Source organism: Sapajus apella, unplaced genomic scaffold, assembly GCF_009761245.1.
Source record: "Sapajus apella isolate SASKATOON/1434 unplaced genomic scaffold, GSC_monkey_1.0 scaffold213, whole genome shotgun sequence".
Classification (NCBI taxonomy): domain Eukaryota; kingdom Metazoa; phylum Chordata; class Mammalia; order Primates; family Cebidae; genus Sapajus; species Sapajus apella.
In genome coordinates, this window is record NW_022437153.1 from 538,782 (window position 1) to 564,915 (window position 26,134).

Below are 26,134 nucleotides of genomic sequence, written 5' to 3' on the forward strand. Positions count from 1 at the left end.
ACTTCTAGGGAGTCTGGAAACCTACAAATAGTGTGAGCCACACCTGTTGCATGTGGTTGGCTGATTTTCTGGAGAGAGGGGTCACAGTGCCCATCAGCTTCTCCCCAGGGACTGGGGCCCAGAGACATTTAAGATTCCTGATTCACGGCAATCTCTCAGTCCCTAATTAACAGGCAAAGGCCACTTGAACAACCTTGCCTGCCAGCAGTTCTTGTTTGCCAACCTGATGGTGGAGGGGAGCACGGACCATTCTGCCAGGGATAAATGACCACAAGAGGCTGGGACCCAGAAGTCTCCAAGCAAAGCCTATGCCCATCTTAGGGCCACATGCAGCTGTTTTTAAACCTCACACCAGAATTGTACTATGAGGAAAGGTTACATCCTCTATTCCCACCCTCCCCACCGAAACAAAACAAATAGCACTGAGTGAGAAAACGTGTTTCTAAACTTCTGCCTGGGCTCGGCTCGTGGACAAAGTGTCAGTAAGAATAGTCAATGTGGGAAGAAGAACCAGTTTTAGCTTTTCTTTCTGACCCAGGAGAGAAGACAAAGAGGGACACAGACAGCTGGGAGTTGCTGGGTGCAGTGGAGTGTAGGCACACGTGATTCCTGGACTGCCAGGCAAGCCCTGGTGGAACCCAGCAGCCGCTGCAGGAAATGCTCCCAGGGCTAGAGTCCAGCAGGGCCTGGGGCTCAGAGGAATGGAGAGAGGAGACAGGCTCCTCTTCTGTCATAGGGGATAACAGTTCAGCTGTTGCCTGCCTCCCAGGTAGTAGTTATATCTAGGGAAGGGACTGACATCCACTTCTCCTTAGAATAGTCATGGCTGCCACTTCGAGCACTATTGAATGCCCAGTCCTACACTAGGCATTGGCAGGCAGGCATTGGCCCATTTTCCAGGAGAAGAAAACTGAGGCTTGGTGCAGCCTTGCACAAACTTGCAGGGTTGAGAGTGTCAGCACAGAGCCTCACACATATACCTGTAGGGTTTACGTATGGAATGCTTCCTTTCCATGGTGAGCGGAAGGTAACTTGTGGCAGGTCACCCAAACCATGAGCTCTGGTGCTCAAGCCTGGCTGGCTTCCCTTGTCTCTGTTTTGGGGCAGAGGACCTAGCTTTGGACCCCTCCAGAAAAGCCCCCAGGAACTGAAACACTCTCTCTCTCTCGAGATCCCAGGCCTGTTCAATTTTGACAGGTGCAAGAAAGCCCCACTCCACCCTCAGGGCAGGACACACAAGGACAGCTGTCACCCTTCCCATCACAGCCATCTTCCTACTGCTTTGTCTGTCCAGCAACTCTACAGCCGTGATGCCCCAGAACCCCAGCAACCCCCAACCAGAGTCTGGATTTGGCAGAGAGACTTGATTCCAGTCCAGCAGCAGAGGATTGGCTGCACGTTGGTGGTGCTACGGTTCCACACTCAAGCCCACACTAGAGAATTCCTGGGGCTTAAGGAAGGAAGAACTGGGCCTGGATGGTTGGAACCTCAAAGCCAACCATTGTGGAATAAGTGGGGAAAGCACAAATCCCTCCTGGGCCTGGGTGCAGGTTCCATGCTGGTCCCACCCAGTGGCCCTTCTGCCTCTGCCTCAGAGACTGGTGCCTCCCATATTTATAGAATGTGGAGCTTGCCACTCTGTGGCTGTGGGGTCCCTTGTCTCCAGAACACAGTCTTGACCCAGCTCTCTTCCTGCTGTTCTGTCTGCAGGTGGCTTGGGTCATGCCCAGCCAGTGATGAGGCTCTGTTCTCCAGCCTTTCCAGAGGGGCTGACACTCAGCTAGAATACACTACAATGGCCATTCTGGCATTTCAGCCTTTTTCTGAAACACCCCTGCTGTTACACATTATGAATATGGCCCCTGCGGCAGTTCAGACGGTGGCCGCCTAGGCTGTAGCCCTGGGTTCAAGTCTCAGACACTTACCTTCAACAGGTGAGGTTTTGAGGCGCCGGCAGATGGCTTCGGTGTCCCCATAAGTCTCCTTGATCTTGACCACAGCCTCAGTGCCCCGCAGCTCCATGAGTGAGCGGAGCTCCTCCATTGTGCACCCGAACTCGCCCCCATGGCTCGACTCATTTCTTTGGTTTTTGGAGTAAAAGTCGCTGTTGGTCATGTCACCCATGTTGCTGCAGTCCCTGCTCGGGGTGGGCCCGAGGGTCAGTGCTGGACAAAAGGCTGCTGGGTGATGGCTGCTTGTGGTTGTCCTCAGCACACCCTCACTGGTCAGTTGTGGCACCAGGTGGCCGACTCCGGGTCCTCAGGGGTGGGGGTGGCTGAGGCCAGCTGGTGACAGCAGTGGTGAGCTCCAAGGGATGTCCCTGGGTGTGGGACGAGGTCCAGGGGCCGTAGGGGCTCAGGGCTGTAGACCCAGGAGTCTCCATTCAGTGGGGCCCATGCTGCTCCCTGGAGCTGGCATCTACATGGTCAGAGGTGGTGGCTCCTGTGGGACAAGCACAAAGTGAGTGACAAAGGCCAGGCACTAGAGGCCACATGGGACAGGTGCTCAGGAAGGCCCCAGGCACACACACAGCAACCCAAACAATACTGACTACACACACACACCCTAACACACCAGCTCACACTGTAAATCCAATGGTCGTAGTGCCAACCCAGGCACTCCACGATATGCCACCCTCAAGGCATATCCTGATAACACGTTAACTCCCTATTTGTGCACTGTGCTATGGAACACATTCGCTTCACAGCACACACCCGTGTGTACACACATCCCCCCAACACATACCTTCTGGCATGTCCTTGGGCCCTGCGCCACTGCCACACACACACCAACACCCAGGCCCCACACACCAGCTTCGAGCCCCACCCTTTTTCCTCAAGAATTGCTGTGCTAACAGGCCCTCTGAGCACACCCAGACTCCATTTCCCTCCTTCTCTCACTATCCTTGACATGTTTACACATGCCCCATGCCCACACAATCTGGGACACACTCCCCCAAATACATTGTTCCCAAGCTCCCCCCCAAGTCTTCCCCCCATACCACCTGTGCCCATCAATACACTATTCTCCTACATCCCTCCCCACTCAGGTCTCACAGGCATGGGGATGGGAGAAAGCCCTCCACCTGCACCCACAGGCCCCCACCATATTAATCGAGGCCCTCAGCCTGGCCAGAGAAGCCAGCTCATGTATATTCACAAGAATCATTGAGGCCAGAGCTTGGTCCCTGTATTAGTTCAGGTCCATGGAGCCCTCACCTGGAGTGGGGTGGGGGTGTGGTCCCATAGACCAGCACCACGGACAGCGGCCACCAGTCCCTCTTTGGAGCCGAGGAGGAGGGAGCTCTGGCTTCTCCCTGCCTGCCCAGCCACCTTGCAGGAGTGCGGCATCTGTGGGGCTGCCAGGAGAGAATCCAATCCTCCCTGACACCCAACACCGGAGGCCGAGGCCCCAGCAAGCGTTGGGTGACAAAGGGCCCCAGCTGAGCTCGGCTGGGCCTGGCACAGGGTCCAGCCCCGCCCAGCGGCCATGGACAGCTGGCCATCCTGGGCCCAGGACAGTGAGCAAAAAGGGTGGGGGAAGGAAGGCAGGACTACACCCTTCCCAGCTCCAAACTCCTCCCTTGCTTTATCTCTTTCACAACCCTTTCGTCTTTCACACATTTTAGAGCTGGAGGCATTCTAGAGGTAATTCACTTTCCCAGGGGGGAACCTGAAGCTCAGAGAGGGAAAAGCACTTGTCCAGAGCCGTAGGGAGCAAGAGTGCAGAGGAGCACAGAGGGAAAGAGTCTCCCGGCTCCCAGCCCCCAGCTCCTCCCCTCCCCTAGGGGGCGCTCCCGCCTTTGTCTCTGAAGAGCCCTGTGGGTGGGTGGACTGTGCCAGGCAGCTGCTAGGAACACAGGATCTGGCATCGGAGCAATTTGGGTTCACATCCTGGCTGTGGGACCCTGGGCAAGTTCCTTCACTTTTTGGAGCCTTGATTCACTTATCTGTAAATTGGCAAAACAGTCACTCTCCCCTACCCCGACCCCTGACTACCTCCCACTTTACTGAGAACTAATTATAAACCATATTCAAATCCGGTGTGTTTCTGGATTTGGGGCTTTCTAGCCCTGGGTCACAGGGAGCTGGAGCCACAGGAGAAACCTTACATGTCTTACATAAGGGAAACTTTTACTCAGGGATGCAATAGGAAGATTATTTTTACACTGGGACCAACAAGTCTCTTATGGAATAGAGCATAAAATAGATGTGATGCCTCGAGAAGAGACACCGAGACATGAGACACTAAAGAAACTGCACGCCTGGTGCTCCCACCTACAATACTCAAGAGAGGCCATGCTCCTTGGCCATGGATGGAGCACATGCCATCCACAGAATCCCTGAGTTTTGACCCCAACAATGTATTCCTGGGAGAAGAAGGTGAGGCAGAGACCAAGAATGTGAATAACAACAATGGCAATACTCCCCTGACATTTCTTAAGCATCTACTATGTACCAGGAGCTGTGGGATGAGTTCTGTATCATCCATCCAAGGCAAATTCTAGGAGGGTGAGGTTAGCAGGTTTTGTGTGCTGCTCTGGCTAGAAAAGCACTTAGCTCCTTGTAGGTACCTAGTAAATGATTGCTAAATGAATAAGTGAATGAATGAAAAGCAAATAGATAACTATCTCATTCTCTACAACCCTGTGAAGTGGATACTATAATTATCTCCATTTCATAGACCAAGAGAATGAGGCTCAGAAGGGTGAAGTCATTTGCCCAAGGTCACACGGTGGGAAGGTCCCAGGAAGTGGAAGATCTTTTAAAACTTCAACTTTGGACTCTTGCCCACCACCCAGTAAGAAGGGGCTGGCAGGGTGCTGGTCTAGGATGCTACGCCTCTCTGAGGAAAGTGTTGGTATTTGCAATTTGGATTGAGTGCTCTCCTCCTCCTGCTGCAAGTTAGTGCAGAGCCTCAACACGTCTCCCTTCCCAGTCTAGGGCCAGCCACAGGAGGCAAGGAGAGACCTCTGAGAACATGTGGGCCCTCATTCAGGGTTGGATGAGGCACTAGGCCCAGTGCAGGGAGCGGGTGGGGGTTTTTGCATTAAGCAGTGCTTTTCCTGCTGCCTGCTCAGTGTAAATGTGTTTTGTGTATATTTAGGAAGCTGGGTAGAGAAAAACCAAATGGCTGGAGGAAGACAAGGATAGAATGAGGCAAACGGGCTACAGGTGGGGCAGAAGGAAGGAAATGAGGTCAGGGCTCCTTCAGGCCAATGCGGTGGTTGGGGCTTCTAGGAGAGACGGGTCTCAGATGCTGGGGGAAGGGTGAACCCCTGCTGGGTGGGAGGGGGGCAAGTGCTGGGGAGGGGATTTGACAAAGAACTTTCCAGAATAGGCTTTACTTTCTCAGGGACAAGAGCTGAGATGAGCAGATGCAGACTCTCTGTCCAGAAGGAACTTGGGACTGACCTGGAGCCCCAGGGGGCCTCAGTCCTTGGCACTTACATAACAAGCCTGGATCTGGTGAAGGCAAAGCCAGTGAACATTTACCACCCCACACCTGCACTAAACTTACTGGTGCGGTAGAAATCACCTGTGATTCTGAGCTAGTTGCCTGGCTTCTCTGGCTCAGCTTCAGCATCTATAATTTGGGGCTACTGATACATAACATTGCATGACTGGCACATGATAAGCATTTATTGAGCACTTCTTAGGCACCAAGGACTCTGAGTGCTTTACAGAAACAGCTGTCTCAGAGATGGTGCTAGGGATTATGCATAGGGCTCCAGAAACCACCAATTCTGAGTTCAAATTCTGGCTCCTTCATCTTCCAGCTGAATGGGAGGGAAATTAACTTTGATTTCATTATCTTAACAAAAAGAAGAAGGGAATAAGAGTCTACCTCATAGGTGTTATGAAGCTTAAACGATTTATTTCATTTAAAATACTTAGAACAAAGCCCAGAACATAGTAAGCACTCAAATTAGTACGATTATTATTGTCAATCCACAAAACTACTTTATGAAATCTTATTATCCCATAGAAAATATGAGGAAACTGAGGCCAAGAGAGATGAAGAAAATTGCTCAAGATCACGACTAGTGAGTGGTAGAGCTGGGATTTGAACCTAGGCAGTCTGGGTCCAGAGACACACTCTTAATCAGGACTCTTTTCTGCTTCCCCTGGTGAATCTCCCTCATGAGGTTCTTATGACACTTAAATGAAGTGCCATATGTGAACGAAAGTGCTTTGCAAATCACAAGGGACTTTCTAAACCTGAGGTACTGCTTTCTATCTGTCCCCGTGCTACCTGCGGCGTGGCTTATAGGCACTGATAATTATGTCTCTGAAAGTACAAGCAAGCTATGAGAATCGTTAGCAGCAGTTATATCTGTGATCACAACAGTTGGCATGAGTTAATGGGCTACTGCCAATTTTAATGACTACTGTGATAAGATGAACAATGATCTTCAACCATTTATCTACCCACCCACCCATTCATCCATCCACGTACCCACCCACCTGCCTACTCACCCACCCATCCTCTCATCCATCCATCCATCCATCACCCACCCTTCCATCCATTTTTCCACCCACCCACCCCCCACCCACCGACCCATCTACCCATCCACTCATCCATCCATCCATCCATCCATCCACTTACCCATCCAATCATCCATTCAATGATTGTGTTTGGGGTACTACTTGGTGCCAGGCACTGACCAATACAGAGAGGATCCCTGCCCTCTACGAGCCCACAGTGAGGAAGAGAGACAACTGAATTAGTGATTTCTATGACTTGAAGTGTTTGCTATCATGGGGACCCCCAGGTGCTGTGGACACACAGAGCAGGAAGACTTGACCTGGCCCAGGGTAACCAGGAATGCCTTTCCTCTCAGCTCCAAGTAGGGATATTTTTTCTTCTTCTGCAGGTAAAGAAGGACTTAATAAAAAGACGAACCATGAAGAAACTGAAATACACAACTGTTTGTCAGTAAAAGGTGCAGAAAGAAAACAGTGTGAGCCAGTATGGAGGGATAGAACTCTGGGATAATAAAAGCAACTAAAAATCAGAACTCTACCTGGAAGGCGACTGATCTTATACTTCCTTCTCTTTCTCTTCTCATGGGGCTTGTTCCCTATCCCAGCTTCATCTCATGGGCGCAAACATGAGGTCACCCCTTATCTGGGCATTTTGCTTTTTCATTCCAAGCTGCGGAGCCCACTTTGGTGCTTGCTCTGACAGTGAGATTTGCTGGAAAAGTGTGAAGTCCACCAGCACAAAAGCTACTTGTATGAAATGATAGAAATGATCTTTTCGCAGATGAACAGAACTGAGGACCCCATAGTTTGCATAGAATTCCTCAGATGCCTGACTCCTGCAGATGTGCCATGTGTCTGTTCAGAACACTCTTCACTACCTGGGCCTTTGCCTCTGTAACAGCTGCTGTCCTGTTCAGCCTCAGTGTCCCTTCTTTGGAAGCCTTTCCTGACCACCTAGACTGCATATATGCTCCTGACTCCCAGGTGCCTCCTGGATTGTAGTACACTTCACACTTTATTGCTTGAGCCTGCTTAACTGTTTTCTTTCCCCAGGATTTTGAGAGCACTACGTGGGCAGTTGCTAGATCTCTTCTGTACCTACTGCAGTGTCTGGCATCCAGTAGGCACTCAATAGATATTTGGTGTTGGGTCTGCCGTCTATGGAATGTGTGATTTTAGATAGGTCCTCAGACCTCAGTTTGCTCATCTGTAACATGGGCTAGTGATTCCTACCCTGCCTACCTTAAGAATTTTCTGTAGGGGGACTTGGGGGGTTAGGAAAGATAACAAAAGCAGCAGTCATGGTTTTTCATTGAGATGCATCCCCTGCCCTCCACCGCCCAGTTTCCCCTCTTTATAATGAGGGATCAGTGTGAGACTGAAACTGGGGCAGGTAGCTATTCCCTCAGCCACAACCCCACCAGATTCTCAGGCTCTTGCTGCCTCATCCAAACATCATGTGACCTGGCACTCCATGGCTGAGAGACTAAATGAACTGTGTGACCTTGGAGAAATCATTTAACTTTGCTGGGCCTCCTCTGTAAAGGGGGATGACCCTGTTTGTCTTACACAAGCTGCTGCAAGGACCCAGTGAGAGCTAGCTCCTGGCCCAGAGCAGACACTGAAAGGCTGGCTTCTTTGAGTGCCCCTGCTCCCCTCCCCCTAGTTATTAGCAAGTGTTCCACCCTCATGGTTGCAATGAGTGCGCTTACAGCCAGCTCGAAACACTGCACAGGTGAGCATGCCTGTCCTAATCAATGGGCACACAGGCCTAGGCAGGGCATGCAGCCAGACCCGGCCCAGAGAAGTTGAGAAACACGCTGGGGGTCACACAGGCAACTGAGACCATAGCCCAGTGAGAATCTCCTCCCTGCTTTCCAAGCTCCAATAATGTGACCCTGACCAAGGTCCCCTCTTCTCTGGGCCTCAGTTTCCTGATGTGGAAAGTGAATTAGATTAGTGGGATTAGATTAGTGCTCTCTGGGGTCCCTTCAGGCTCTGATGTGCCAAGCCCTTCAGAATCCAGGAGAACATTCTGACAATATTGGATTTATGCATTTCAGTTTCATCTTATTAGCATTTAAATGACTCTGTATTGTTACATTTCAATGACTCAAGAATAGGTTAGGGGTGCCTTAATAAAAAGTCTTCGCCAGGAGGGAGGCTGACAGAAGGAGGAGCAATTTTTGTGTGTCTGTGTGTGTAGTTAATTTAACAAAGAAGGAATCTATCTTTCAAAGGAAGAATAAAAAAACAAACAAAAAAATCCTTAAACCAACAGCTTTTCAAATCCTAACTGAAGGATGGTAGCTGGGACAGTCGTACATGAATTTTGTGCTAAAAATAACTTCTGGTTTCCAAATTCTTCTGTTTTAAGGCATGCTAGATTTAAGTGCCACCTTAATATGTATTTTTTTATTTTTAATTTATTTTATTGCATTTTAGGTTTTGGGGTACATGTGAAGAACATGCAAGATTGTTGCATAGGTACACACGTGGCAGTGTGATTTGCTGCTTTCCTCCCCATCACCTACATCTGGCATCTCTCCCCTTGCTATCTCTCCCCAACTCCCTGCCCCCGACCTTCCCTCCCCTATTTACCCCCAACAGACCCCAGTGTGTAGTGCTGTATTTTTAAGGTCACTTTTCCTTTGAATCATCAATGACTGACGTGGGGCACAAGTCTAGTTTGAAGATCCCCAGTGACACAGGCCTAGCTCTGCTAGTTACTAGTTATGTGACTGGGGCAGGGCTCTTAACCCTCTGTGCCTCAGTTTACCCTCTCCAACATGGAGACAGCCCTACAGCCTACCTTACATGGTTTTGTAAGGATTAATTGATAAAGAGCTAGCACAGTTTCTGGCAATGAGGAAACACTTGATAAATGGTGACTGTCCTATGATAATTTAACTTACTCCCTGCCTCAGATAGCTCACAGACCACCGTGCCCCCCATAGTGCCATAGTGCCATCTTTCAAAGAGAACTCAGCTCTGACTTTCCCATGCCCACCAGGCTCCCTGGCACCTCTCAGATGGCTGGGATGCCTCCAGCTTGTTAGCACAGCAAACAAGGATAGTTTCCCTTCTGTTCTGGTCTTGATAAACTACCTCTAGTTCCCACAAGGTAGGATGTTTGCTTTCTTCTCCTGGCTGCAAATTCTGGCCTTTCTGTAGGGGCCCCACTGCCCCAGTGATGGGGAACCCTCTTCCTCTGTGCTGAGCCCAAGGAAACAGGTGAACTCAGCCTGCAGCTGGGGGTGGAGGGCCAAAAGCTCCTCCCTTGTCCTCACCCAGAGAGCCTCAGCCATTCTTTTAGATAACCCCCTCTGGGGTAGGCAATTTCCTCTGCATGTGTTTGTAAGGAGGGAGAGCCTGATGGTGAGTGTGGATGCAGGCGGGCATGCCAATGTGAGTGTGCTGGATCAGTGTGTCTGTAGGGTGAGTGTGAGTGCAGGGTGAGTGCAGGTGTGCAGGGCCACTGTGACTGTGCAGGTTGAGTGTGGGTGTGCAGGATGTGTGTGGGTGTACAAGGCATATGTGGGTGCAGGATTAGTGTGAGTGTGCAGGGTTATAGATGTGCAAGGTGAGTGTGGGTGTGCAGCGTTAGTGGGAGTACATGATGGTGGTTTTCTTAGGATGAGTGGGACAGGGTCTGGGGACACACCTGTGCCAGAAGAAGTGTGCAAATGCTGGTCTTAGGGTAGGCCTATAAGTGACTGTGCTTTGTCTGTGTGAGAGAGGGTCCCTGTGATGTATCAGTAGACATGTGCTTGGTGTGAGTGTTCCCAAGGGACAAGGTATGCCACTCAGGTCTACTGGAGCATGTCAGCAAGAGTATGTGTGAGGGGGAGATAGTGAGTCCAAGATATCTGTGCCACACCTGTCTGAGCATGCAAGCCCCACGATGTGTGAGTGTGTGTGTGTGCATGTGCTCCAAGCCGAAGAGGACAATCTCAGCTCCAAATTCTCACAGTCGAGGAGAGAGAACAGGGAAAGAGGAAGGGAACTGAAAATGAATACCTCAGAAGCAAATTTAGTGCTATTTTTAGACAACTCCTATTCTGTTAACCAGAAAAGGAAAATCTAAAAAAAAATCCCACAGAAACAGCCTAGCATCAGCCTTGAAGGCACAGGTGGCAGAAGTAGGCCTAAGGGGCGGGCAGTGAGGGACCCAGGGCTTCTTGTGGAGCTTTTCACGCTCATGCCTGGCCTGAGGAAGGGGAGGTCCTTGCACTAGTTCTCAAACCCCACTATTTATACAGGAGAAAACCTGTATATATACCTTCGCACCAGGGTCAACTCCCTCACTGCCCTCTGTTCTCACAGGAGCTGCCAATGTTAGACGGCAGGAAAAACTTTCCATTTCTGCTCCTCCATCCTTCCATCCATCCGTCTGTCTGTCTGTCTGTCCATCTGTCCATCCATCCATCCATCTGCTTGATCATCAGCTGTCTGTCCATCTGTCTATCCATCAATCTCTCCATCCATCTATCCATCCACGTATCCAATAAAACGAATGAGCTGCATCTTAGGTTCTGCCCTGGGCACTGGGATTATGAGGAGAGGAAGAGAGATGCTCAGATCTTCCTTCCTGTTGTTTAAGGTCTGCTCACTTGGCTACACAGAGCCCCCATATAACCTCAACCTTGTGGTCAGGATATGCAGGCTGCGTCAAGTGATTTCTGCACAACTTTTGGTTTAGGTTTTCCTGGGAATCAGATCCACTTGATTTTGATCTTGGTATGATGACTATGATTAACAGCAATTGCTTAGCAAGTGCCTTCCATGTGCTGTGTGGTGTTGCTGTCCCCACTTTACAGGCAAGGAAGCTGGGACTCAGAGAGGTCACAATGGCCATGGCCATTGGACTTGGCATAGTTTCAATAGGTCTGCTCCAATTCAAAGCCTCTGCCTTTCCTTTGCATCCCCTGTCCTTCACCAACTTGCATGGTGACCCTTCCTGCCTCAGTTTCCTCTTCTGTAAAATGAGGATGCAATCTGGACAGAAGCTCAGTGTTGAAGGGCCATTTTAGCACCATTCTCAACAATTCTTGCTTCTCGGATCATGTACTTCCTTGGGCTTCCCTGCTGCTGCCTTGTCTCCAGCAGAAATGGACTTCCCAGTTGCAGGTCAAGTCGTGCTTGGCTGGAGCATGAGGGAAGGATAAATGCTCTAGAATCAAGGACGCACGAGCAGACCAGAATTCACCTTCTGCCCATGACATTCTCTGCCCACCCTTGGGCTTCTGACTGCAGTGTCTACCTTCTAAAATTTGTACCCTTTATGTGCTCCATGTTTAGAAATAATTTCCTTAAAAAAAATCTTTGTGGGTTTTCTAATGAAGCTAAAACAGTAAAGTCACTAGCAGATGGAGGCAAGAAAGCCTGTTTGAGGCAGAAAAATGTTGGGGACGCTTCACTTTGGGCTGCAAGAGAAGGGATATGTAGTGGGAAGGCTGGAGATGGTGGCCCTGCCTGGGATAGACAGAAGCTCTGGACTTTGCACTTGGTTTCAGCCAAATGCCTCGGCCACCTCCCAGCATTGTCCTTTGTACTGCTCAACTCCTTCCCTACAGTTGCATTGAATTTCTTGAGGTCTTCTTTGCAGCACTGGCTGCCTCCAGCCTCCAGGTCCTAACTGGCCTTTATGACACTGTCCCCTTCTGCCCTTATCCCACTTGTTCTGTCCCACTGTCTGCTCTGTCCCTGTGGATTACAAGCAGAGGCTTGGAAGAAGAACAAAAAATGATAACAGCAACAACAACATCATTCCTGCTATGTGCTCAGCACTGCTTTGTGCACTTAGCTTGTTTAATCCTTCACAACATCCCTTTGCACTGGTACTCCAGCCCCGTCATTTATACAGGAGAAGACAGACTGAGTGTGCAGTGATTGGTGTAAGGTTTTATGGTTAAGGGGTGGCAGGGCCAGCCCTCTCTCACACACAGGCACTCTTAACTGCAACCTAGGCTCACACCCTTCTGTCCAGCCAACCAGCTTCCTGCCCTTTTTCCTTTCTACAATGAGGCACAGGGTTCTTCTGCGGTCAGTGTTCTGACCACACATAACAGGTCACTGGCTGGTTGGTGAGGCCTCAGACTTCACCTCTGACTGTGGAGGGCTGGGGCCCAGTGAGCTGTCTCTGGGGATGAAGTGCTGATAGGTAGATGGAGGTGGGTGCTGTGGAGGGATTGGGTGGCTGAGGTCAGGGAACCTGATAACCACAGGCCCCCTCTCTCCCCTGCAGGTTGACCAGCAAAGGCTGGGAATGAGAGCTGTCCACGTGGTCCTGGTGCTGAAAAACAGTACCTCTGGGGAGGACAACGCTGGCACTAGAGAACTGGCTCCACTGGGAGCTGTCCTTAAGGGCACAGTGCTGACTAGGGATGTGGAGGTGGGCGTTAAGGGCAACATGTGAAGGAGCTGTCCACACACTGAGGTGCTGACACAGAGAAGAATGTTATTAACTGCCCCTAGGAGTGCTCTAGGACAGCAATGCTGACCAATGGGCAGTGGGGTTCTGAAAACCAAGGGAAAGGTGCAACCCCTCCCAACACGTAGGGTGCTGAATGTGGGTGCTGGGGAAGGTACTGGGCCTTTTCCATGAGTTCTGTAAGCAGGCATGGGGAGCTAACCCCATATATTTAGTGCTGATGCTCAAAGACTGTTTTTTTAGGCAATGGGGCTGCTCTAGGGGACAGGCCTGAGCTAACAAAATGATACTGTGTGAAAGATGACTCAGGGCTACTGAAGTGCATGCACTGAGAACCTTCCTCAGTCCATCAGTGCCATCTGCCACTGATGCCAAAAGTTCCACCATTAGCGTTTCATTCTTTTGCACTGTGAGTGATCCTTTTTTTCTGGTTTCTACCAGAACTGGGAGCATATTTAAGTGGTTGCATATCAGTCTGACTGAGCTTAGTAAATTATTTCCTCCATGGGGTGAGGGAGGAAAAACTCACCCACAGAGGTGCCAGGGGATGTGTCTAAGTTGGGAGATTACTTTTGAATAGCTGAGTGAGTCCTTTGGGGTCCAGATCAGAGAAACAGGAAGCTAAGGCGTGGGGGAAAGTCTATGTGTTCCGAGAATGCAGATGCTAGGAAATCTAACTATATTGAGAAAGAGAGATTAAAAACAGCAGAAAGTAGGACTCTTGGATTCAAAGGAGTGAGGAAATGAGAATGATGCAGGTACCAGCAGGGTTTTGCGTATGTGCATGGGTGGAAGTGTCTTTTAGCTTCTATTTCTCACTACTGTGGCCAGACACTGTTCTACCTCTTCTAGACTAAAGCAGAGGGGTCCCTAGTTTGGTGACTGTGCACTCATCTTCCACACTTAAGCCTGGGTTATCTCTGCCCAGAGTCTCCTTGGCAGAAAGCCAGAGATTTCTGTGAGGCTACTGACTTGGCCATAGATCTGAAGGAGGAAAATCAAAATGCCAGGAAGCCAGAGGAACAGCTGAGAGCATGTGGGGATAAGCAGAGGTTTGCACTTGGGTCCACACCCTCCCTCATGGTAAAGGTGTTCTCTCCTTCCACTCCTGATAAAGTCTTCTCTGAGTGGAGCCCAAAGACCCCAGAACAAGGCTTCTCAAAGTGGTTTTCTGAGGGCCACCTATGCTGGCATCACTTGAGAGCTGGTTAAAACACCAGTCTGCAGCCCCCACACTGCAGAGACAAATGAGTGGATGGTGGGGGATGGCAATTTTAAATGAGCAGAACTCCTGTCCTCATGCTTTGGGGTTCCTATTCCTCCTCTTCTAGGCTTCCTTCCTCTTGTAGCCCACACCTCCCTGGTTTTGGGTTCTAAAGTCCTGTCTTGCTCTTGTGACTCAGTCTGTGGCTCAAAATAATCTCCATCTCCCTGCCTCTGACCATCCAAATGTCACCTCCTGGTAGGCCAGGCCCTTGGGTGGCTACTGATGAGGACCCCTACTGGCCAACTCCAGGGACCTTTTCAGTCTTCACGTCCTTGCCCATGACTGATGGTGCCTCCCTTCTTTCTTCCCACTGTCCTGTGCTTCCCTGACCATGTCTGCCCAGGCCTCTACGGCTTCTCTGTTTTGGGCTAACTATAGCTTTCCCCATGGTCCTGCCCTCTTCTTCTTCTTGCTTCTCCCTGGGCAATGCCACCCATCTGGCATCAACTTTCATCCTAACATGAGTGGTTCCCAGACTGATCTTTCCACCCTGGCCTTTCTCCCAAGCTCCAGAACCAACCTTCCTGTGGCTGCCAAATGTCCCCTCTGAAGGTCCTCCAGGTCCTCAGACTCCCCTAAATGTCTCATTCTTTTGTGACCCCTGTGTTACTTAGGGCATCCACAGCACCCTCCCACAGCACTCTCTGGGCCACCCTTGATTCTAATCCTTCCCTCATGTCCAGTCCAGTGGCCAGACGCAGTCAGCATTAGCATAAAGACTCAGCCTCCCTCCTCCTCACCTTCCCAGGCTCCCAACTCTGGTTCAGGCTCCTCATCCATAGCCCCTTACCCCCTACCCTGTTCTCTAGCCTCACATCCTCCTTCACTGACCCCAGAGTGAAGCTGACAGTGACTGCCATTTACAGAGTGGCTTCTGCATGTCAGAGGCTGTGGGAGGCTCTGCTTATCCCTCAACAATCCCATGAAGTAGGTATTATCATGCCTGTTTTACAAATGAGGAGACTGAGGCTCAAAGAGGTAAAATAACATCATGCTTAAGCTCACACAGCTAATGGGGAGTGGCAGATTCAGGATTAGAACTGGGTCTGACTCTGAAGGTGCCACATTATGCTGTCTTTTGGATTTGAGCATGACTCTCTCTGGATTAAAATTTTTATTGGCTTCCAGTGCCTATTTAATATAATGTATTCATGACTACAGCCTCCTGCATCCCACCTGGCTGGCTCTGAGCCGGCCTCCCTGGGGTCTGAGTTAGCCTCTCTGGGGTCTGGTCTAAGTGAACACCCAGGTGTTGGGTCCCACTGAGGGATCTTATGGTCTTCATCATTTTCTGAACAGCTAATGCACATTCCTGGCTTCCAACTTTTGCATATATGTTCCCTGGATCCAGAATGGTCTACCACCCGCTTTTCCATTAATCCAAACCTCACTCTCCAAGATCTAGCCCTCATGCCAACTTCTCGGTGAAGTTCTCTCCAATTCTCCTGCTCCAAATTCCAACCCTCTTCCTTCCGCCAGCCCATCACACGTGGCTCACTCCTTAACTCTATACCTTGACCCTCCACCCGCCACCTTGGGGTGGGTTTTGCCAGTTTGCCTCCCCAACTAGGCACTGAGCTCCCCAGGAACAGGGTCTCCCCAGTCCCCAGCACAGAACAGGCCACCACCAAGTCTGGTTCCATGACTGAGAAAGCACTGGGACTATGGAATGACACTGGGAGTAAGGAATCTTAGAGTGATGCCTGCCTTTCAAAGCAGAGACTGGCCAACCAGATGGTAGAAATAGATTATGCCAAGTGCATCCTTGCTGAGGGCCAGACACATGTGACATGTTATAGGCATCAAACCAGCAAATCCACATCTGAACCTTGGGAAGGAGCTGCTACTGGTATCCCCTTTCACAGATGAGCAAATGGAAGCTTTGCAAGGTTAAAGAGGTTGCACGGGGTCACATAATTGTTGGATTGGAGCCCAGATAGGCTGCTTTCAGAGCCCCTGCTCTGGATCACAGTGTTTCATGGTGGCCGCTCAGGCAGTGGAACACTGGAGGATGTGGGTCGAGAGTGGGGAGATGTCCTAGTCCTCTGGGCTGCTCTGGCCAGGCCCATGTCTTCTCTCAGTGCTGGGTCCCACTGAGGATCTTTATGGTCCAGCCTTTGTTCTTTTCTCCTTTGCTTCTTCTCCATTTGTCCCTGAAACCTGGAGGTCAGGGTCAGGACACTCTGAATCTGCCAGGGGGCAGCACTGGGCCCAGCCCCAGGGACCAGGTGGGGTGTGTGGGGGCACATGCCACTGCCTACCCCAAACTCATCCTCTGCGTCAGTCATCCTGGCCCCAGAGCTACCCCACTGGCAGCCCCTAGCCCCAGACCCCAGACCCTGGAACGCTATGCCCTATGGGCATGCTGATTAGTGACCATCCCGGCCAATGTGTGACCATGGGGGGCCCGACTAGCTCTGCAGCTCTTTCCCTGACTTGGCATGGCTGTCCCCGGCCACTGCGGAGAGGAACAGAATCCACCCGGCACCTTGAACAGATGGTGCCACTTCTAAAAATAACGCTGCACCACACTCCCCAGCACAGCCGAGTCCCCGCGACAGAAGGGGGTGCGGGTGGGGGTGGGGGCCGCTAGCTGTGCTCACCAGCCATCTGTGCAGGGACAGATGCGAATGCAGCCTCCCAGGGGACACAGGCCCAGGGGACCCCAGCCTTCCTGAAGCTGTGCAGAGCCACGGGACTGATGCTGAGGCTCCAAGCTCCCAAAATAAAAGCAAGCCAGGACATGGTGGGGTACAGCTTGGCTCTCTCTATTCCCACAGTCTATGGCCTCCATAGCAGCCCCATCTCCATACCATGGCATGACCAAGATCCCTACCTGGAATGCCCTCTCCTCTCTTCTCTGCCTGTTACCACCTTCTCCATCTCAGGATCCCTAGACCTGCAGCCCCCAGTGCCATCTCCTCTTTCTTGGGAGTTTCCTCCACCCCTCAGAAGACTCTATCCCCTATGGAATTTATTTTTTTATTTTTTAGACAGAGTAGTGCAGTGGCATGATCTCGGCTCACTGCAACCTCTGCCTCCTGGGTTCAAGCTAGTCTTCTGTCTCAGCCACCCAAGTAGCTGAGATTACAGTTGCCTGCCACCACGCCTGGCTAATTTTTGTATTTTTAGTAGAGACGGGGTTTCACCATATTGGCCAGGCTGGTCTTGAACTCCTGACCTCGTGATCTGCCTGCCTTGGCCTCCCAAAGTGTTGGGATCACTCAGAGCCACGGGGCCTGGCCCCCGCCGATGCCCCATGGATTCTTAAACCACTTAAGTGAGCTCTCTGGCCTCAGTTGTCACTTCTCTGAAATGGAGACAATTGCTGCTTCTTCCTCCCAGGGTTGTTGGGAAGAAAATGTGAGTTAATGCAGGGCACAGGGCTCAGCACAGATCCTGTGCAGCGAGAGACACTAGAATCTGGGATGACAGTGATTTCTAGATGGGGAAATGGAGGCCCTGAGGTGGAAAGCTCTGGCACAAGGCCACGGAGCAGGTGCTGGCAGAGCTGGGCTCAGGCCCAAGGCTGATCAGAGGCCTCACCTTACTAAGCCTGCCACCCACCTCTGCTCCAGGGATGGATGCTTCAGGAATGTGTCTCACCTTCATCCTTAGGCCGCATTTTCCCTGAGTGCCAGGCCCTTCTCCAATCTTGGGCTAGCCTGGGTAGGCCTAAGGGATCCCGTGAAGATACCCAGTCCTCATGGCTTGCAAGAATCAGCCCCAGGTCTCCTTTCCCGTGAACCCTGGTGTGACTCCTTCAGTTTCTCAAACAGGTTCAAGTCCTTCCCAGGTCCCTTAGCCAGAATGTTTAAGAGCTCAAATGCCAAAGTGCTTCCAAGGCCCCAGGAGAATTCAAACCTCAGATGCTGCAGGTATTCATGTCCAGCAGCCTCTCCCTGCCCCCAGCAATGGCCCCACAAAGCTCCGCTCCCTTCTGCTTTCTCAGCCTTGCAGTTTCCTCCTTCCTCTGAAGCCCTGGGTCTGATGACAGGCAACCTGGCAGAGAAGGGGTGGGAGGTACAGTCTGCTTTCCTCTTCTCCAGTGGGGCACAGCCCTAGCTCCTCCAGCACCATCCTTCTGCATTTAAAAATTCTCCTGAATCCCAGGCCTCACATCATGCTGCCTCTAGGATCTGTTCTCTGTGAGGCATGATCCAGGAGAGTTTAAGTTTTGGGTTTAAGATGCGGTTGGAGCCTAGGTTCCAATCTCCAAGTCAAAGGCTCTTTCTCTAGCCCACCATACTTACTCCCTGGCCTTGTCGATATTTTAGTCCTGAGACCTCCTGCTTTGTAACATTCAAATCAGGGTGTTCACTACCTCTGACTCCTTGTTATAAGGAACTGACAAGTCCAGAGCTTCTACCTCTGTTTCTCTCTCTAGGTTTGGGCCTGCTACGAAATGGGTGCTAAGTTAGGGGGCGCAGGTGTGTGCATCTCTAGTGGTTGACACAGACTCTGATGGCACCAGGCCTGCACTGAGTTGGTCCCTAACCATGCCTTTTACTGTGACGGTACCCCAGGAAGAAGGGGCCACTCCTAGAACAGAGGCCACCAAAAGGGAACAGTGTTTACAAAGCCCAGAAGAGGCCCTGACTCCCCAGACCTGCTTGAATCCAAAGACCAGGAGGGACCTGAAAGGTCAACATCCTTGTGATGCCTCAGCCCTTCACGGTATCTCTGTTTAGTCCTGCTTGTGCCTGCATGCCCTTCTTGACAGGGAAATTACTCTCTCCATCCATGACAGTCTTTGTCAATGCTGGTGGTCACAAAACTTTTTAGGTTGAGCTGAAATTTTCTTCCTGCTAACAATTTTTGTTGTTTTACATTTACTGACTGGGTGAGTTACAACCTGCTCTCAGTGCAGCACAGAATAGCCCTGCTCCCTCTTGTCCACTGAAGTTCATGTCTACATGTGAATGCACAGCTATGTGTCTGCACAGGCTAGGATGTGCGTGGTTGTGTATAAGCTTGCCTGCACACGTCTGAGTGGGGTGGGTGTTGAGGTGTGCAGAAAGTGTGTGCATCTCGGATATAAGACTCTGTCTAGACTACGTATGTGTGGTGGGTGTGAGGAAGTGATTAGGGTGAACAGCTTTATTACTTGGAGTGAGGGTCTTAGTGTCTCAGTTTGCAAGGCGGATGGGTAGCAACAAAGGGGGCACCCATGAAGACTTCAAAAGAGAATAAAAGGCTAACCTGTAGCAGAAACCTCTCACTGCCTCTGGAGCTATCTGCAGGGTGGCCCCTGACCCCACAAACCATGCCAACAGATGACTTTAGCTTTCAAGAAGATCTGCCATTCAGGTTTACCCTGAACCCAACAGCAGCAACAACACAATGGAATTACATGAGTGTTCATAAGATGCTTTTCAGCTTTAAGCTCAAAAGGATCCATTGACCATTTCCATTTCACAAATAAGGAAACTAAGGCTAGAGAAATCAGGGGCCTGTGTTGGGTCCTACAGATAGTGACATTTCCAGGGGGTGAGTGTGCAGCTTCCAATCGTGCGCACAGCATGCAGCCCCATGGCTGGTCACCTGCACCACGGGTGGATGGGCACCAGGCAAGCCTGGTAATGAGGTCTGCCATTAGCTGTTCCTGCTCCACCTTCTTTCCTCTTTGGCCTCAGTTTCCCCACCTGAAAACTAAAGAGATTGGGCTAGATGGCTTCTAAGAGACTTTCACATGCTGACTTGTGATAAGTCTTTGACACTGAATTGGGGACCTCTCTGGCTAATGAGAACCACAGCCTCTACTCTGATGAGCATGTCTGTGTCTGATGGATCAGACAGAGTAATATTCCAGCCACTAAAACATCTACATGGGGAAATAATCTTGTTTTAATAATAAAACACCAACTCAGAGCTGCCGTGTGGACCATTGGTTATACCTTAGCACAGACTATTCCCTGCCTTCTGCTTCTCTGCTTGGTGGATTCCTATTCACCTTTCAGAGCCCCACTCCAGGGGTCCCTTCCTGAGTAAATCCTATGCTAACCCCACTCTCCAGGCAGAGTCAGCTGATCCCTCCATGGGGCTTGACCGTTCATGCCCTTTAGTGTCCATCCATCTTTGAGTTCCCAGCACACCTGGCAGACACCGCTGGCACATAACAAAAGCTAGCTGAGTGGGCATGTGGAAAAGTGGCTGTGGAAATCCATGGCTGGACCCCAGAAACCAGGAAAGAACATTTCCTGGGTCAGGACTCATCCACTCCTTCTACACTTATGTTTGGATACAAAGGCAGAGAACATGCTTGGGCACCTGCTGTGTATCTAGCCCCAGCCTCTAGGTAGGAAACAAGTTGTGATTGAACCAGAGGAAACAAGGTAACATTTTTGGCAGAAAGATGGTCAAAGTTGTAATGGCACTGGAGTAGCTGCGGCAGTCACAGGGATGAGCATGAGAGCAGCAAAGTTTTTTTTTTTTTTTGATACGGAGTTTCACTCATGTTACCCAGGCTGGAGTGCAATGGCGCGATCTCGGCTCACCACAACTTCCGCCTCCTAGGTTCAGGCAATTCTCCTGCCTCAGCCTCCTGAGTAGCTGGGATTACAGGCATGTGCCACCATGCCCAGCTGATTTTTTGTATTTTTAGTAGAGACGGGGTTTCACCATGTTGACCAGGATGGTCTCGATCTCTTGACCTCGTGATCCACCCGCCTCGGCCTCCCACAGTGCTGGGATTACAGGCGTGAGCCACCGCGCCCGGCCTGAGAGCAGCACAGTTTTATAACCACCCTCTGCTGCCCCTCATCTCCACCTTCCCCTGCCCTGGCAGTATCACCATAATCCCACCCTCCCCTGATCCCAGGTAGGTACCCTTTTTTAAGCCAAGGTTCAGGGAGGTGGGATGACTGGCCAAGGTCACACAGTCAGGGAACGGCCTGACCAGGATTTGCATTAGGACCTTAGTCCCAAGGCTGTGCACATGACCTCAGCACTCAATAGACTCCCAGATCTGGAAGCAGCACTAACAGGGCTGCCCCTTGGTGGCAATGCCAGGGAAGTGAGAGGCTGGGTTCTGGGGGAGATGGAAAGACAGTGCCACCCTCCTCCCTTCCTCTCCACCCAGTGTCCATGTGGGCTATGGGACAGACAGGAGGACGCCTTTAGGGTACCTCCAGCTTCAGTATCCACTAAGGGAACCCCTGGTGGGAGGCTTCTCCCTTATGCGGCTGACAGGTGCGAGGCCAGGGCCCTTAGTGGGGCATGGTGCGGGTGCCATGGCTGGCCCAGCAGGCTGGGTGTGAGGGGCGGGAAGCAGATGGCAGCCCCTTCCTGTGTTTGGAAGAAGTCAAGGATGAAATTCTGGCACCATCAGCCTGGTCTCATCACCTGCTGTTAGGAACGGCCCTGGGCCAGAGGGCTGGCGGCCACCCAATGTTGATTTGCTGACGCATGGCAGGCCCCACAGAGGAGCGGCCCAGCCCATCCCTCTCCCAAAGCACTGTTATCTTGTTATAAATAATTACTGTTATTTGAGGGAGTTCGTCTCAGTGCAGCCTCCTTTGTCTCATCTGTAACCCTGGAGAGTGGAAGCAAGGTGCCCATTTTACACTGAATTGGGGACCAGGGCAGGGGGCCTCTCTGGTTCATGAGAACCTCAGCCTCTACTCCGATGGGCAAGTCTGTGTCTTTGGATCAGACAGAGTAATGTCCAAGCGGACTGGGGCTCCAAGGGGACAAGGGAGCTGCTTGACACAGGTCACTCAGACAGTGCTGGGACCAGGGTGAGGCCAGTGAGGCGCTGAGGGAGTAAAATGAAAGGCAGGTCTTGTCTTGGGTTCCTTTCAGTGCCAAGTCCCGCTCCCTCTGCCATCTGTCTGCCTTGCCATTTAAGTCTGCCTGACGTAGTCATGGGCCCACTTGCTCCACCCCGCCCCAAAACAAAGGGCAGACACTGAAAGCTGACAAACAGATTTCAAACACACTTTGGTAATTTTGTGGATGATGCAGCCATTAAGAGAGCCTGAGGAATACCTAGAGTTATAAAAGGTGTTCAAAGCTAACATCTCAACACGCTCTGGGCAGTGCCGAATTTCAGGGGATATCGTTCATTTCTCATTTCCATTATCTAGCAAACTTTTGCTGTGGATCTACTGCGATGTGTAATACAGTATGGATGGAGAGGAACCAGACACAGCCCTCGTCCTCAGAAAGCCTGGTACTGCTCCCTCCTAACTTGGCATGGGGCCCTGCACTTGATAACAACTGAATAAAGTTAATGATGATAAGCTAACATTTGTGGAGCATTCTCTATGTGCCAAGCCCTGCAAGAGGCACTTTCTACATGTCATCTCACCCGATCCACCTCACAGCTTCATGAGGCAGGTATTCTTATTATCCCCATTTTACAGAAAAGAAAACTAAGGCAAGTAACTTGCCCATGGCCACTCAGAACACAGCAGAGCTGTGTTGGGTGAAGGAATGAAAATATGAGAGGTCATGCAGGGAGGCCAGGTAAACATAAGGGTGATATGATTTGTTAAGTGTGGCCCGAGGCCCATGCAAAGAGCCCTGGAAGTGCCAGAAGCCAGCGTCAGGCCCCCCAAGGGGGTCAGGGAGTTCTCCATGCTTTTGGGCACATTTAGGCTGCAGACTTCCAGGAAGAGGGTGATGGTGACAGCAGCTGTATCAGTTAGCAGTGCAAGGAGACTCCAGTTTCTGTCTCTCTCTGAGCCTGACCACGTGCTCCATCTACAAAAATATCCCAAGCCAGCGGCCCCTTTCACCCTGAAAAAGTGGGTTTCAAGACAGCTAGACTTGAGCAGTTATGAGAGGGGCAGTCCCTCCTGGGCTAGCCAGGCAAGAGTCTGGCCTAAGCCCTCTTACTCCCTCAATCCTTTGGGGAGGGGGCTGCCGATGGTCACCCTGACACCCAAGCCTCCAGCTCGCGCCTTGGTTGCCTGGCAACCATGCAGGATGTCACTCACATCAAGCTCAGGTTTCAGGAACCCAGGCCCAGGTGAGGGTGTCAGCGTATAATAATAGAATGTCCCAGCCCCATGGGGACGGCTTGAGAGAGGCAGCTCTCAGACCTGGGCAGAGTCTGAGTGGTCCTGTGGTCATTTTGCAGATGGGGAAATAGGGGAGGGAAAAGGAATCACTTGAAGTGACCCAGGGAGTTATCAATGAAGGCAGGACCATCTCTGATGAGGAGGTTAAAATAGAAATAGCAGTTCAGGGCTAGGTACGGTGGCTCATGCCTGTAATCCCAGCACTTTGGGAGGTTGAGGAGGGCGGATCACCAGGTCAGGAGATCAAGACCATCCTGGCCAACATGTTGAAACCCCATCTCTACTAAAAATACAAAAATTAGCTGGGCATGGTGGCACACGCCTATAGTCCCAGCTACTCAGGAGGTTGAGGCAGAAGAACCGCTTGAACCCTGGAGGCAGAGGTTGCAGTGAGCTGAGATTGCGCCACTGCACTCCAGCCTGGAGATGGAGCAAGACTGTCTCAAAAAAAAAAAAATGGAAATAGCAGTTTAGAAAGTGACAACAATGACAAGTACAGCTGCCACCTTCAGGGCTCAGGCTATGCACCTTCTCCCACTGTTGCCCATCTCACCCTCAGAACAGCAGAGGTGTAGGTGTTGTGTTCATGCCCATTACACAGAGGGGAAACTGAGGCTCAGAGAGATTGAGCAACCTACTTAAGATCACCCAGCTGGTGAATGACACAGGTCAGATCTGAATACAGGCCAATGTGACTCTAAAGTGAGCTTCACCCTGATGCTATGCTGTCCCCAAGGACTAATGAGTTAAGTTCAGGACTGAGGGACCTACCTCCCAGCTGGTTGACTTTGATCTCCTCAGTAACACTGGGGCAGGGGGTGAGGAGTAGGCTGGGCTGAGAGGGTTAAATGGTGGTCTCAGCATAAGCTAAGCAGTAGGTGGGGATGAAGGATTTCCTGTCTCTCTGACTTCAAGGCCTGGGCCTGACCCACTGTGCCAAGTTCACTGGTAGAGTCCTGGGGCCATGCCCCTCTGCCAGCCCTCAGGGCATCTTTGCCTCAGCTTCCTCCAGCATGGTGAGATTTCCAGGGGACAGCACCCCACTTCCCAGCTCCCAAGAAAGTCAGCAAGCCCCAGGATAGAGCAGTGACCTTTGATTCCAGGCCACTGGACCTGTCACTCAGTCCCCCCACCCCCACCTCTGGTAACCTGAGAGGGACATGCAGGTTGCCATGGTGACAGCACATTGGATACTGACCTGGGACCCACTGACAGCACGGGGACGACAGGCCTTGCCTCAGAGCGATGGCTGGAGGGGTGGAGAACAGGGGGCCCGGGGGGCCCTGCGACGGCCCCGGTTGTTCTCTGGGCCAGGCCAGGCACAAACTGCTATTTATAATTCTGCTGAATGGGCCCAATAACCCGATCTGCAGTCCGACCTGCCCAGTCCAACCTGCCCGGGAAGCCCAGCAGCCACAAGCAGCAGGGAACCCACTCAGGAGCCTCCTCCCTGCCCCCAGCACAGCGCCTCCGGCACCCAGCTGTGAGGGTGGGGGTGAAGGCCAGGGTGCAGGACCTCCTCTCCCTGCCATTAGCCTCAGCACACACCCCTCTGGTCCAATCCTACCCTCTTCCCTGTGTTCCAGGCCATGGAAGGCTACAGCTTAGACTTTGGTTTTAAAGGGGATTCAGGAAACTCGTGTGCGTGCATGTGCATGTGTGCATGCATGTTCGTGTGTGTGTGTGTTCGAGGAAGCCTCTTACTGGAGGGAGTTGGACAGAGGGAGGGTAGGGGAGGAGAGGAAAGAGAAAGGGGAGAAAGATGCAATAAGGCAGAGAAGAACTTGAGAGGCTAGGAGTGGGAGGGGAGAGAGGAAAGGAGACGGAAGAGGAAGAGGGGAGAGAAACAGAGGCTGACTTCAAAAGAGAAACCGATATTACCATAAAAAATGATAGGCAAGGAAGGTGATGAATATGTTAATTAGTGTGATTTGATCATGCCACATTGTGTGTGTGTGTATCAAAGCATCATGTTGTCTCCCATAAACATATACAATTATGATTCATTAATTAAAAACATAACAAATTTTTTTTTTTTAAAAAGAGATACATCAAGACCTAAGAAGAGAAGGCGAGGGAGGAACTCAGAAACAGAGGAAGACACAGAGGAGGTAAAGCCAAGACACAGAGACTGAAGCATGGAGATGGGAGCCTGGCGGAGGCCCAGAGGCAGGAGGGAGGGCAGTGGCCCAGCTCTGACCCTGCCCTCTTGCCACCTGCTGGTCTTTGGTCAAGCTGCTGGTTCAGAAGCCCAAATGCAAAGATGAGTCGGGTCTCAGGAGAGCCCAGTGCCCATGTGCCAGGGGAGAGAGGGCCTGTGTCTGTCGCACCTGTACTGACTGCTCAGCCCTCTTAGGGGGGCACTGCAGGGCAGGACAAGGACGGCTCCAAGGTCGAGGGAACCTGGCCTGAAATGGCATAGCTCCCGAGGCTTGTGGAGCTGTTCGCCCTTGGATTTGGGTTATTTTTTGAGCTGGGCAGCCAAAACACACCCCTCTTCTCTTGTTTACGGGCCAGTGGCCGCTGACTCAAAATATTCTCTCAAGGAAACTGTCTCCCCGAAATCCAGTGTCACTTCTGAGAGGCCTCCCCTGATTGTCCCAGAATTAATTCTTGCCTGGTTTCTACCTTCAGTGCAGTGGATCCCAGGGAACCACAGACAGGTAAACATCCTCCACGAGACTGTGAGCAGGGGCTGGTTGAGGTTCCCCGGGTATCCACAGCACCAAGTGCAATGTCTGGCACACGTAAACTGCTTAAGTGACAACCCTACCGTAGCAGTGTTGACTAACGTTTATTACACAAGAACTTGATGTGCACCGCCTCACTTATTATCTCAGTAGCCCCAGTTGTAGGCATCTTCAGCAGGTTCCATTTTACAAAGGAGGAAGCTGAGGACCCATGTTGGTAAGTTGCTGAA

The 26,134-nt window shown here is 51.2% G+C and overlaps 1 protein-coding gene across 12 annotated transcripts in view; it reads right to left on the reverse strand.

Annotated features, from left to right (window-relative positions):
* Nucleotides 1-26,134, reverse strand: part of ATP2B2 (ATPase plasma membrane Ca2+ transporting 2) — a 302,597-nt gene that overhangs the window by 126,277 nt on the left and 150,186 nt on the right. For all 12 annotated transcript variants that reach the window (XM_032270594.1, XM_032270601.1, XM_032270600.1 and 9 more), the window contains one exon: nt 1,926-2,442. In XM_032270594.1, the coding sequence (XP_032126485.1) occupies nt 1,926-2,124 (199 nt within the window). In that variant the 5' untranslated portion in view covers nt 2,125-2,442. The remainder of the gene's footprint in view (nt 1-1,925; nt 2,443-26,134) is intronic.